This window comes from Schistocerca piceifrons, chromosome 7 (genome assembly GCF_021461385.2).
Source record: "Schistocerca piceifrons isolate TAMUIC-IGC-003096 chromosome 7, iqSchPice1.1, whole genome shotgun sequence".
NCBI lineage: Eukaryota > Metazoa > Arthropoda > Insecta > Orthoptera > Acrididae > Schistocerca > Schistocerca piceifrons.
The window spans coordinates 350,916,421-350,930,070 of NC_060144.1; the positions used below are offsets into that span (position 1 = coordinate 350,916,421).

General features: G+C 40.9%; 1 protein-coding gene across 2 annotated transcripts in view; it reads left to right on the plus strand.

The window, feature by feature from the left end:
• The window catches only part of LOC124709114 (cytochrome P450 4C1-like), a 98,050-nt gene that overhangs the window by 46,452 nt on the left and 37,948 nt on the right, over positions 1 to 13,650 (plus strand). For both annotated transcript variants that reach the window (XM_047240768.1, XM_047240769.1), the window contains one exon: positions 6,640 to 6,709. In XM_047240768.1, coding sequence (XP_047096724.1) covers positions 6,640 to 6,709 — 70 coding nt within the window. The remainder of the gene's footprint in view (positions 1 to 6,639; positions 6,710 to 13,650) is intronic.

Here is a 13,650-nt window from a genome sequence, read left to right on the forward strand (position 1 = left end):
AATACCTTCATTTTGCAGACACTGTCTGCACACGCCGCTAAATGTACCTACAAAATTATATCACTGTATGACACATAGATCAGGAGATATGACGCCATAAACATTAAGCACAAGGCCAGACGCTGTATGATAATGACGTGGACGCACAGATATAAATAAATACCTGGGCAACGCCGGGTTTTTATGCTAGTAGTAATAATACCTACCCCCCATGAACCATGGACCTTGCCGTTGGTGGGGAGGCTTGCGTGCCTCAGCGATACAGATGGCCGTACCGTAGGTGCAACCACAACGGAGGGGTACCTGTTGAGAGGCCAGACAAACGTGTGGTTCCAGAAGAGGGGCAGCAGCCTTTTCAATAGTTGCAGGGGCAACAGTCTGGATGATTGACTGATCTGGCCTTGCAACACTAACCAAAACGGCCTTGCTGTGCTGGTACTGCGAACGGCTGAACGCAAGGGGAAACTACAGCCGTAATTTTTCCCGAGGGCATGCAGCTTTACTGTATGGTTAAATGATGATGGCGTCCTCTTGGGTAAAATATTCCGGAGGTAAAATAGTCCTCCATTCGGATCTCCGGGCGGGGACTACTCAAGACGACGTCGTTATCAGGAGAAAGAAAACTGGCGTTCTACGGATCGGAGCGTGGGATGTCAGATCCCTTAATTGGGCAGGTAGGCTAGAAAATTTAAAAAGGGAAATGGATAGGTTGAAGTTAGATATAGTGGGAATTAGTGAAGTGCGGTGGCAGGAGGAACAAGACTTTTGGTCAGGTGAATACAGGGTTATAAATACAAAATCAAATAGCGGTATGCAGGAGTAGGTTTAATAATGAATAAAAAATAGGAGTGCGGGTAAGCTACTACAAACATCATAGTGAACGCATTATTGTGACCAAGATAGAGACGAAGCCCATGTCTACTACAGTAGTATAAGTTTATATGCCAACTAGCTCTGCAGATGATGAAGAAATTGATGAAATGTATGATGAGATAAAAGAAATTATTCAGGTAGTGAAGGGAGACGAAAATTTAATAGTCATGGGTGACTGGAATTCGAGAGTAGGAAAAGGGAGAGAAGGAAACATAGTGGGTGAATATGGATTGGGGGAGAGAAATGAAAGAGGAAGCCGTCTGGTAGAATTTTGCACAGAGCATAACTTAATCATAGCTAACACTTGGTTCAAGAATCATGAAAGAAGGTTGTATACATGGAAGACCCTGGAGATACTAAAAGGTATCCGACAGATTATATAATGGTAAGACAGAGATTTAGGAACCAGGTTTTAAATTGTAAGACATTTCCAGGGGCAGAGGTGGACTCTGACCACAATCTATTGGTTATGAACTGTAGATTGAACCTGAAGAAACTGCAAAAAGGTGGGAATTTAAGGAGATGGTACTTTGATAAACTGACTAAACCCGAGGTTGTAGAGAGTTTCAGGAAGAGCATAAGGGAACAATTGACAGGAATGGGGGAAAGAAATACAGTAGAAGAAGAATGGGTAGTTCTGAGGGATGAAGTAGTGAAGGCAGCAGAGGATCAAGTAGGTAAAAAGACGAGGGCTAGTAGAAATCCTTGGGTAACAGAAGAAATATTGAATTTAATTGATGAAAGGAGAAAATATAAAAACGCTGTAAATGAAGCAGGCAAAAGGGAATACAAACGTCTCAAAAATGAGACCGACAGGAAGTGCAAAATGGCTAAGCAAGGATGGCTAGAGGACAAACGTAAGGATGTAGAGGTTTATCTCACTGGGGGTAAGATAGATACTGCCTACAGGAAAATTAAAGAGACCTTTGGAGAAAAGAGAGCCACTTGTATGAATATCAATAGCTCAGATGGAAACCCAGTTCTAAGCAAAGAAGGGAAAGCAGAAAGGTTGAAGGAGTATATAGAGGGTCTATGCAAGGGCGATGTATTTGAGGACAATCTTATGGAAATGGAAGAGGATGTAGATGAAGATGAAATGGGAGATACGTTACTGCGTGAAGAGTTTGACAGAGCACTGAAAGACCTGAGTCGAAACAAGGCCCCGGGAGTAGACAACATTCCATTGGAACTACTGACGGCCTTGGGAGAGCCAGTCCTGACTAAACTCTACCATCTGGTGAGCAAGATGTATGAGACAGGTGAAATACCCTCAGACTTCAAGAAGAATATAATAATTGCAATCCCAAAGAAAGCAGTTGTTGACAGATGTGAAAATTACCGAACTATCAGTTTAATAAGTCACAGCTGCAAAATACTAACGCAAATTCTCTACAGACGAATGGAAAAACTGGTAGAAGCCGATCTCGGCGAAGATCAGTTTGGATTCCGCAGAAATGTTGGAACACGTGAGGCAATACTGACCCTACGACTTATCTTAGAAAATAGATTAAGGAAATAGCAAACCTACATTTCTAGCATTTGTGGACTTAGGGAAAGCTTTTGACAATGTTGACTGGAATACTCTCTTTCAAATTCTAAAGGTGGCAGGGGTAAAATACAGGGAGCGAAAGGCTATTTACAATTTCTACAGAAACCAGATGGCAGTTATAAAAGTCGAGGGGCATGAAAGGGAAGCAGCGGTTGGGAAGGGAGTGAGACAGGGTTGTAGCTTGTCCCCGATGTTATTCAATCTGTATATTGAGCAAATAGTAAAGGAAACAAAAGAAAAGTTCGGAGTAGGTATAAAATCCTTGGAGAAGAAATAAAAACGTTGAGGTTCGCCGATGACATTGTAATTCTGTCAGAGCCAGCAATGGACTTGGAAGAGCAGTTGAACGGAATGGACAGTGTCTTGAAAGGAGGATATAAGATGAACATCAACAAAAGCAAAACGAGGATAATGGAATGTAGTCGAATTAAGTCAGGTGATGCTGAGGGAATTAGATTAGGAAATGAGACACTTAAAGTGGTAAAGGAGTTTTGCTATTTGGGGAACAAAATAACTGATGATGGTCCAAGTAGAGAAGATATAAAATGTAGACTGGCAATGGCAAGGAAAGCGTTTCTGAAGAAGAGAAATTTGTTAACATCGAGTATAGATTTAAGTGTCAGGAAGTCGTTTCTGAAAGCATTTGTATGGAGTGTAGCCATGTATGGAAGTGAAACATGGACGATAACTAGTTTGGACAAGAAGAGAATAGAAGCTTTCGAAATGTGGTGCTACAGAAGAATGCTGAAGATTAGATGGGTAGATCACATAACTAATGAGGAGTTATTGAATAAAATTGGGGAGAAGGGGAGTTTGTGGCACTACCTGACAAGAAGAAGGGACCGGTTGGTAGGACATGTTCTGAGGCATCAAGGGATCACAAATTTAGCATTGGAGGGCAGCGTGGAGGGTAAAAATCGTAGAGAGAGACCGAGAGATGAGTACACTAAGCAGATTCAGAAGGATGTAGGTTGCAGTAGGTACTTGGAGATGAAGAAGCTTGCACAGGATAGAGTAGCATGGAGAGCTGCATCAAACCAGTCTCAGGACTGAAGACAAAAACAACAACAACAACAACAACAGTAATAATAATTAGCAGATAATGCAGAACGATAATACAGAGAAAGAAACATTATTAAAATGAGCATGTAGAAGTTATAACTCCACTTTGAACAAGCGACAGAATCTGATTACGAAAACACAAGAGGTGACAATTATACAGCTTGAAACATTTATACACAAAAGAGTTGTGGTCCAACGCTACAGAAACTCTCTCTGCTTGGCCCTCTCGACATTATCATATAACTTAAAAAATACGAAATGATTATAAAAGGTTCCCAGTTGAGTCAATAATTTCAATGATTGAGTGTAGTATTCGGCCGTTATAAGGAAAACGTCATCACTCATAATAAACGAAATTGGTAAACACACACATGAAATATTAATCATAGCCTTCAGGAGTAGGTGAATGTTCAGCGCCAGTTTCCCGGTGAGAGACAATTGTAGCATAAAGCTTTCACCAAGTAATCTTTTTTTCGTGATCGTCCTGCACTAACGGTTTCGTACTGTTCGATGTCGTTTGCCAAAAATTGATCCAATTAGGTTAACTTCCTTCTTAAGGCGCTTCCAATGTTCACAGGCAGTCCTGGACTGCAGAAAACGCCCGGTATTAAAAGGCGCCAAGTATAACTTTCCCACTATACCACAACATGGACTCACATGGCAGAATAGCGCCTCTAGCCCGTCACAGGTGTAAATGTCCCAACTAACTCATACACGACTGACTCTTGAGGATGACCAACACTCTTAAGTCGGTGAAACGCTTACTGCCCCCTGTGGGCGCGGAAGGTAAACACCTTCCTGCAAGTTTGGCAAATTCAGAGTTAGAAACTATCCATTCCATACCACTCACTGCCCTTCAGTCTATCGAAGTGTTAATGTTCCTGTCTCTTTCTATCTCTTTTCACATTTTTTCTCGTTTATCCTTTTCTTTCTGTCTGTCTTCTGCCAACTGCGTGGTTACGAGATTCTATACGGCAAACAGAACTAACTACAGTCGATATATGTCAGCACAAAATGTATAGGAGGAGGAACATAGATTTCGAAGCACTGGAAAATACGTTGATATATTGATGTCAAGACGAAGTTTCTTGCTTTGCAATTACGTAAACACTGTAAACATTGTAGGTAACGTGGGGAAATTATTTTGTGTTGTATTTAAATGTTCTTTTTGTACTGAAGATGTTGAGATGTTGAGGTAATGTTTTTTTTACAATAGAGGGTCAAATAATTTCACAATGACTGATTCACAAGATCACATTCCGAATCAGTAAATTCTTACAAATACCTGGCTGTAACAGATGTGTGGATAAGAAGTGAAATCATCACACAGACTAAATCATAGGTAAAGCAAGTGACAGATTTCGGCTCATTTGTAGGACTCTGTGAAAATTAAGTCAACTAGTTCTCAAGCGCATGACTTTTATAGGACTACCAGGGAATAATGAATGCCAACTGGGTCAAAACTTTCATTATAGAAATATATCTACATCTGCATCCATACTCTCCAAACCGCTGCAAAGTCCATGGGAAAGGATACTTTCCCATGTACGGCCATTTCTCATTTCATTTGAGTACGATTATGGGAAAAGTGACTTTTGAAATGACTATTTGCGCCCCGTAATTGGTGTAACCATGACTTCGTGGTCCCTACGGGAGTGATGTTAGGTGTTTGTGGTGTACTCCTAGATTCCCCACTGTTTTATGAAACATTATAAGTAGGTCTTTGCGGGACTGTTGAGTCTGTCTTCATGCGTCTGCCACTTCAGGTTTCCTGGATTCCTGTGAGGTTCCCACATGAGTGAAACAAGCCTGCTACCGCTCGTGTTCCTCCTCTTTGCATACATTCTGTATTCCCTGTTAGCCCTATTTGGTATCGATATCACGCACTTGATGACTACTGTGGCTGACTTTTCACAGTGTACTGCAAATGAGCCGAAATCTGTCATTTGTTCTACCTATGATTTAATCTGTTGATGATTCCACGTCATCTCCCGACAAATTGTTACAATCAGTAATTTGTAAGAATTTACTGATTCAGACTGTGACCTTCTAAATCAGTCATTCTAAAATTATTTGACCCTCAATTATAAAGAAAATACTATCTCATCATCTTGCATAGAAAAAGAAAATTTAAATACATCTCCTACAAGACAAAACGATTCTCCCAGTTACCTGCAATGCTGACCCAATGAGCACCTGACTGTGAAGAACAGATTAGCCGCCAAACACAGCGTTTAAGTAATTGCAAACGAAGAAACTTCGTCTTGACATCAGTACAACAACATACTTTCCGGCGCTTCGAAATCATTGTTCTTCCTTCTTTCCATTCTGTTACTCCAGTTTGCCATTGTCGAACAAAATCTTGTACCTTACAGTCAGCAGTTTTATTCAGATATTCTCTAGTGCGCCATAACAGTCCCGAAGTAGCGGGTGCTAGCTAAGCTTACTTTCAAATGAGATAAATATAGGAAAATCTTCTTTATCTTGTATTAATACTTTAAAAAAATCTGAAATCGTCATTCATGTTACGAAAAAGCAGTTAAATGTCGCATGGCACTGTTGGCTGGGATTTCCCATGACAATGGTTCAGCCGCCTGCCAGAAAGGGTGTTCTTTAACCGTGACATTGACCGCTTTCTTTGCGGATATGTGAGAGGTGGGTCTTACGTTAATTTGTATAGTGTTGGGTTATAGATGAGTATATAGAGTAGTTTTAGGATGGATTAACAATGTCACATCCCTCACTTCTTAGGACACTGCAGAGAGCTCCGAAAGTTAATCCAGGTCATTGGCACAAAGACTAGTGATCGGAAACTTAACGCCGCTACCTTTCCTTCCCTACATGATCAATTACTAGCAGCTAGGATTCCAACCGGCTTACATCGTTTTCGTTTACTTCCAAAGATGTAAAATTTCGGCTCCTGATAAAATTGTGCCCAACACGTAGTTCTCATGTACATTTACCGCATCATGCTTGTGTAAACAGTTAAATTTAGCATATTATGAAAAGTACCTAGAACTACAGCAAATCAAGAAACCAAACAGTCCTCCACTCGGCATGCATTATGATATTACTGCAAATTTCCAATTATCTTGTTTAATAACAGACTTTAATTTAGAGATATTGAAATGATCTCAATACATTTCTCTTCGCAGAGACGGCCATGGGAACATCTGTCAATGCCCAGAATGAAACCGGATCAGAATATGTGTCAGCAGTGTACAAGTAAGTTATCTCTAATTAATCATTCGCCTACTTTTCCCCTTAGCATTTGAATTAACCTAAGTCATTAGATAATGCACCCCGGAAGAACGAAGTCCTCCACTTCATTACGTCAAAAACACGGAGAAGTTTTGACTTTATGCGTCAAAATGGAAAAAATCGGAGAGAGTCAAAGAAAAGTCTGAAGTCTCGTAGATTTTGACAGGTCTAGATGGTGAGCGAAATTATGACCGGACTGAAATCACAGCCCTGAACAGTGGGGAAGGCAAGTTGTTGGAGAGTGCAGCTGAGCTCTTAGAAATTGTGTATAGTCACACACACACACACACACACACAGTCTCTCTCTCTCTCTCTCTCTCTCTCTCTTTCTCTCTCTCTCTCTCCCCCTGACAACTGCCCACCGCGAGGGTGGATGAGACCTGCTGGCACTGCGGCTATGTGACACACTGCGCCTTTGACAAAGAGCAGATTGTTGTGGACCAGAATCAGGCATCGACAAGACTGGGAGGCTTTCCGCGTGGTACTGGCTTGAACGTGTGGTTGAAGGACTTGAATGAAGATGAAATAACGAATAGGCAACAAGATGTTGCCTCAGAGGTTGCCCTCAGAGGTGTGCTTCGAAACAGCTGAACCTGCACCAGCATACTGCTCTGCCGTCATATATGCCATCCGTAGCCACCTATCCTGCTTTACAGGGGGGGTGGGGGGGGGGGGCACACCTCCAGCCCCTACGTTCTGTGATGAGGCAGTTATTACGGCCAGAGGTGGTTGTTCTGTGTACTGATTTCTCAGGATCTATGCACCCAAATTGCGTGAAAATGTAATCACATGTCAGTTCTAGTATAATATATTTGTCCAATGAATACCCGTTTATCATCTGCATTTCTTCTTAGTGTAGCAATTTTAATGGCCTGTAGTGTATATTAAATTAAATCTCGAAAACCACTCGGAATAGGGCATATGTCTATGAATATTTTTTTGCTTGAGAATGAGTCCGTTCCTGTCATACCCCAGTACAACGATAACTACACCGGGAGCCCTGTATGCACAATGTAAATTGCCTTACTCCTACCTACTCTGTGGAGCGGTGTTGAAAGTGCTAATCATTTATGTAACCAAGTATGCAGTTCACTCCATGCCAGTTTGATGTTTGTTGCATGTGAGTTAAATGGTGCTCCTGTTTCAATGAGCAACAAGATAATGACCGATTAGATGAGCAGCACAGAAATCAGCACCAGAACAACAAGGCGAAAGAGGTATTTTGTACAAACGGAGAAATTTCTGAGGCAATGTAAAGAAAGTTTTGAGTAAAATAATAATAAAATATTTTGTAGATATTGCCCTCCTGCATGTTGCTACAATGTGGACACTGGGGAAAAAGGCAGAGAAAGGCTGGAGGCTTTTGAGATGTGGACATGGTGATGGATGGCAATAGTAAGTTCAGTGGACAGAGTGTAAAATGACAAAGTACGGAAAAAATGGAGACCAAAGACAATTATTGATTGTAATAAGAAGAAGAGAAATTGAATTGGACATTTGTTAAGAATGAAGGAGGAGTGCATGAAAACAGAGGGTCATGCGGAAGAGGAGGTAGTATTCATAAATCAAATATTCTGTTTTGAGTTCTTTTAAACAAAATTCTCGTGATGTAACTTTCCACCTACGATCTTGTTCGTACTTTGAAGATTAATACACGCACATAAAGCTTAATTAGCAAACTGAAATGGTAGCTAGCATGCAGATGGCAGGAGTAGTAGTAGTAGTAGTAGTAGTAGTAGTAGCAGCAGCAGTAGTATCAAGAAATATGTGACAAATGGAAATTTGGACCATGGCCAGGATTCGAACCCACATCTCTTGCTCACGAGGAAGATGCACTAACCATTACACCACCAGGGCACAGTGGCCTTGGACAACTGCAAGGACTACCTTAGCACACCTCCCTCCTCAATCCAAATTCCCTTTCAAGGCTCAACCCACCTGCTATACTCCCTAAACTCGAACATTTCCGGCCTCGGTATGCATTTTCATTTGTCACTTGAGTCTGCATATATACATCATAGATGTTTGAGACCTGAAAAAATGTGTGGAACCATTTAGTTTTATTTTATATCCAGAAAGAAGAAGAAAATTTTACAAAATTTTTTCGTCTCAACGGCATTCGAACAGTATTGACAAAAATGAACAACTGTTTTCTGAGAAAGATAAAATTTCAGTTAACACAGAATTATTTTTGCCTTCTCCGAAACAGGCGTTATACGAGCCACCGTAAAATTATTAATGAATCACGCAATGAGAATGACGCTCCAAGTTCTTCTTTTAAACATTTAAGGAAAATGTTAAAATTTTGCATACCTTAGTTTAAAATCCCATAAACAGTGAGAGATTCAAAATTAACAGAATTTACAAGTTTCACAACAATTTTCCGTTATTCAGTAGATGAGTTAATATAACACATAAACAATGGCAGAACACGATTCACATACCCTCTCGCAATCCACCTTCCGCCAGTACACACTCTTCCATCCTCCGGACTTAACAGAAATCATACTACAAAACTTGCGAGGGTAGCATTCCTGAGAAACTGCAGGAAAGTTTCATATCACGCACGTTCCGCTGAAGAGAGAAAATTCTATCTGGACACGATCCGCTAGGCTATGGTTAAAGCATTTCTCAGCCATATCCTTTCTTCCAGGAGTGGTGAACCCGCAAAGTATGGCAAAACAACTATAAAGTTTGGAACACAGAAGAGACTTACTGGGGGAAGTAAAGCTTTGAGGTAGAATCCTGAGTCGTGTTTGGATAGCTCAGACGGTACTGCATTTTCTCTCCAAAGGTAAAGGTCCCAAGTTCTTGTTTCGGTCCGGCACACAGTTTTAGTCCCCCAAATTTCAAATCAGCTTTCACTCCTCTACAAAGTGAAAATTCCTTTTGCTAAAATAGTAACTTGGTACTTCTAACTGATCAACACGAAATATTCTTCTTGTTTTCAGAGATGTTTGTAAACGTTCACGAATAGAACTCCTGTAAGGATGCTACCGTATAGGAAATGAGTAAACTACAGCGCAAGGGATTTAACTGCTGAGGTCATCAGTCCCCTAAAACTTAGAACTACTTAAACCTAACTAACCTAAGGACATCACACACATCCATGACCGAGGCAGGATTCGAACCTGCGACCGTAGCAGTCACGCGGTTCCGGACTGAAGCGCCTAGAACCGCTCGGCCACCGCGGCCGGCAAACTCAAACATCCTTGGTTTTGTGGAAGTAATATGTGGGTGACGTTTCACGCTCTGACACATGTCTACAACCTATTTGCGCGTTACACATCGGACACTACAGTGAGAGAGGGAATCGCGTAGCAGTACACCCACCAGACGTAAATAGGGAAGCACACCTATTATTAGGAGCGAAGAGCTGGCGACTTGCCATGTGCGTGATGTGGTCTTTGCGTTTTGCCGTCGACTTATTGAATGAACGTATCATACAGCTGCTTAGTGGAGGAAATACTCTGTTAACGTAATCCTATTTACAAAACGAAACTGAATGACTGAAGTAGAAGTGTGATTGTTGACTTCTTTTCCTACGAAGATAAAGAAAAATTTCAAATATTATTGACTGACAATCTTACGGATGTTTCTGTGTTAACTATTATTGGGTTTGACACAAAAGAAAATATTTCCGAGCCAAAGTAGCTAATTTCTTTCATTGTATTTAGAGACGTACGATATGTTAATACATAGGCTCTCCCAATCCAATGGGAGAAGATTATACAGCTGGTATAAGATCTTATAATAAGATAAGGAACTAACGGCCGGAAATGAATATCAGGTGTTTTGTTGACGTAACTTACACTTTTTAGTAACACCTTAAGGAAAAGGTATGCGAAGTTGCAGTACTTTAAAAAAAAAAAAAAAGACTTTAAAGTACAAATGTTTTCCAGGCAATGTAATTAAATTTGACACATTTTAAGGAATGTTATCTGGATACAAACATAAGTTTTCACGCTTATTGAAGTTATACGCTTTTAATTATAAACAATCGAAATTTTTTCAATAAGGTGAGTAAAAAAGCCACTTGATTGAAAAATCTTTCAGAAAGAAATTAATGTATTTTTGTACCAAGTTCAATATACCGCTAAAAAAATCTGCGGAACAGGGTATTTATACCTTCTTTTGCTAGACTTTTACAGCTCTCCAAATTTCTGTGAAAAAATTTTCCAGATCTTAGGGCTTTTCTTTTACGTAAAAGCCTTTCTGTTGTGGTAAATGAAAATTCCTTACACAGAATGTTGCACTATAGTACTGACTAATTGCAAGCCAAATTTAAGTACTATAATGTCTTTGGTTTATGAGGGAAAGATACGTGAAGTTGCCAAAATGTAGGTTACTGGAAACCTGAATCAAAGATTTCACAGTGTTTGTATTAGATCTTACCTTATCTGGGTGAACTAGTGCAAAACATATGCATTCTTCTCTTCATCCTCAACAGTCTTTTCTTTGTTGTCCTCTTACGTTAACCTGATTTTCGAACTGAGTTACAAAAATGTCAGTTGCACCAACTCCCTTGTTATCAATTTCTTTCAATATCGACAGTGTGAAACCTCCTTGCCTCTGTAGAGTCCATAGTCTGCAAGTTTACCAAACTTAAAAACCAAACAAGAGTCATACGCTGCAGTTTTGTCAGCACTTGTGGAAACAAATGATTTCTTGTGGGATGGTTTTCCTATGAGAGAATTGTAACTTTTCTTAGGATTTTGAGTCTTTCCATGAACACACTTTTGTAGAGGTTCTGGATCTGTGAAACACCGAAATGTTCTCCACACTGTGACTGCATAGAACAGGAAGATAAAATCGCAGAAATACTAATATGCGCCATTGCAGAACAAAGGGGTGTGACATCGTGCAAGTTTTTGTTAATTGTTACTTTTATCACTCCTTGGCGTGGAACTGGAAAGTAATATTCTGGAATAGAAATTTCAGTACCATGCAGTAAACGAAAATCCAATAAAAAATTTTTCGCAATTTTGGTCGCTTTGACATACGTCCCTCCTGAGGCCCAAAGCAATTGTGCAAAGTGGCGAGCATCAGGTACAAAACATACATTACAATGGCGCTCAACAAAAAAATCAATTATAAAAAATTTCACAAAATTGACTTTTATCATCATTCTAAGCAAGGCAAATTCAGGAAGAATTTGGCAAAAAGTAAACAGTTATTTTAGGATGTGGTTTCACTGTGGAATATAATTTCAGAATTTCACAAAATTAACTTTTATTATCATAGTAAGCAACGAATTCAAGAAGACATTGGCAAAATGTAGATAGTCAATTGTTTTAAGGTTCTTGTTTCATTATGGAACCACTTACACAGACAGATTTCAATCACCCATCAATTCATGAGATGTATATGTGAATGCAGTTTCGCAGTTTTCCTAGACACAATCCCCATCTCGAAACTTCCATGAACTCATAATGCTTAAAGTAAATTAGTCCTGACCAACAAGCAGAAATGGGCCTAGATACAATAAATTTATATCAAAAGTACATTCTGTTCCAGTGGTAACATTTCGTAAATACTCATAAAAACGTTAGTACAAACTAAATATTAGATTACAATAACTGTAGCTGTACTTACTTTCTCTGTCAATTACCTCTTCAAAAGGATCACTATAAGAAGACCATGTGTCACAATCTCATCTCGTACAATCACGCAGCACAGTCTCCGGAACGACTGTTGCTTTGAACGCTGTAAGTGACCGTTACGATGCACTACGTTCATATAACTATCTCAGTGAAATTCAGGACATCTCCCCTTTGCAACAGCGTCGGTGGTCTCATGCGAAAGGCACTGGTATTTTAAAAAAATTGATAATATAATGACAGAAACCACTGCTACTCAAAGGATTAAACCTTTACCACACATTCTCGAATATAACTGTTCTCTCTTGAACAAAGACACGGGCAACTACAACTCTAGCATCCAGTTACTCCTGGAAGCTTCCTTTGTTGCATGTCTATGGCTCAGTAAACATATTTTTATCCAGACATATTACAGATGTGCAGCATATACACTCCTGGAAATTGAAATAAGAACACCGTGAATTCATTGTCCCAGAAAGGGGAAACTTTATTGACACATTCCTGGGGTCAGATACATCACATGATCACACTGACAGAACCACAGGCACATAGACACAGGCAACAGAGCATGCACAATGTCGGCACTAGTACAGTGTATATCCACCTTTCGCAGCAATACAGGCTGCTATTCTTCCATGGAGACGATCGTAGAGATGCTGGATGTAGTCCTGTGGAACGGCTTGCCATGCCATTTCCACCTGGCGCCTCAGTTGGACCAGCGTTCGTGCTGGACGTGCAGACCGCGTGAGACGACGCTTCATCCAGTCCCAAACATGCTCAATGGGGGACAGATCCGGAGATCTTGCTGGCCAGGGTAGTTGACTTACACCTTCTAGAGCACGTTGGGTGGCACGGGATACATGCGGACGTGCTTTGTCCTGTTGGAACAGCAAGTTCCCTTGCCGGTCTAGGAATGGTAGAACGATGGGTTCGATGACGGTTTGGATGTACCGTGCACTATTCAGTGTCCCCTCGACGATCACCAGTGGTGTACGGCCAGTGTAGGAGATCGCTCCCCACACCATGATGCCGGGTGTTGGCCCTGTGTGCCTCGGTCGTATGCAGTCCTGATTGTGGCGCTCACCTGCACGGCGCCAAACACGCATACGACCATCATTGGCACCAAGGCAGAAGCGACTCTCATCGCTGAAGACGACACGTCTCCATTCGTCCCTCCATTCACGCCTGTCGCGACACCACTGGAGGCGGGCTGCACGATGTTGGGGCGTGAGCGGAAGACGGCCTAACGGTGTGCGGGACCGTAGCCCAGCTTCGTGGAGACGGTTGCGAATGGTCCTCGCCGAT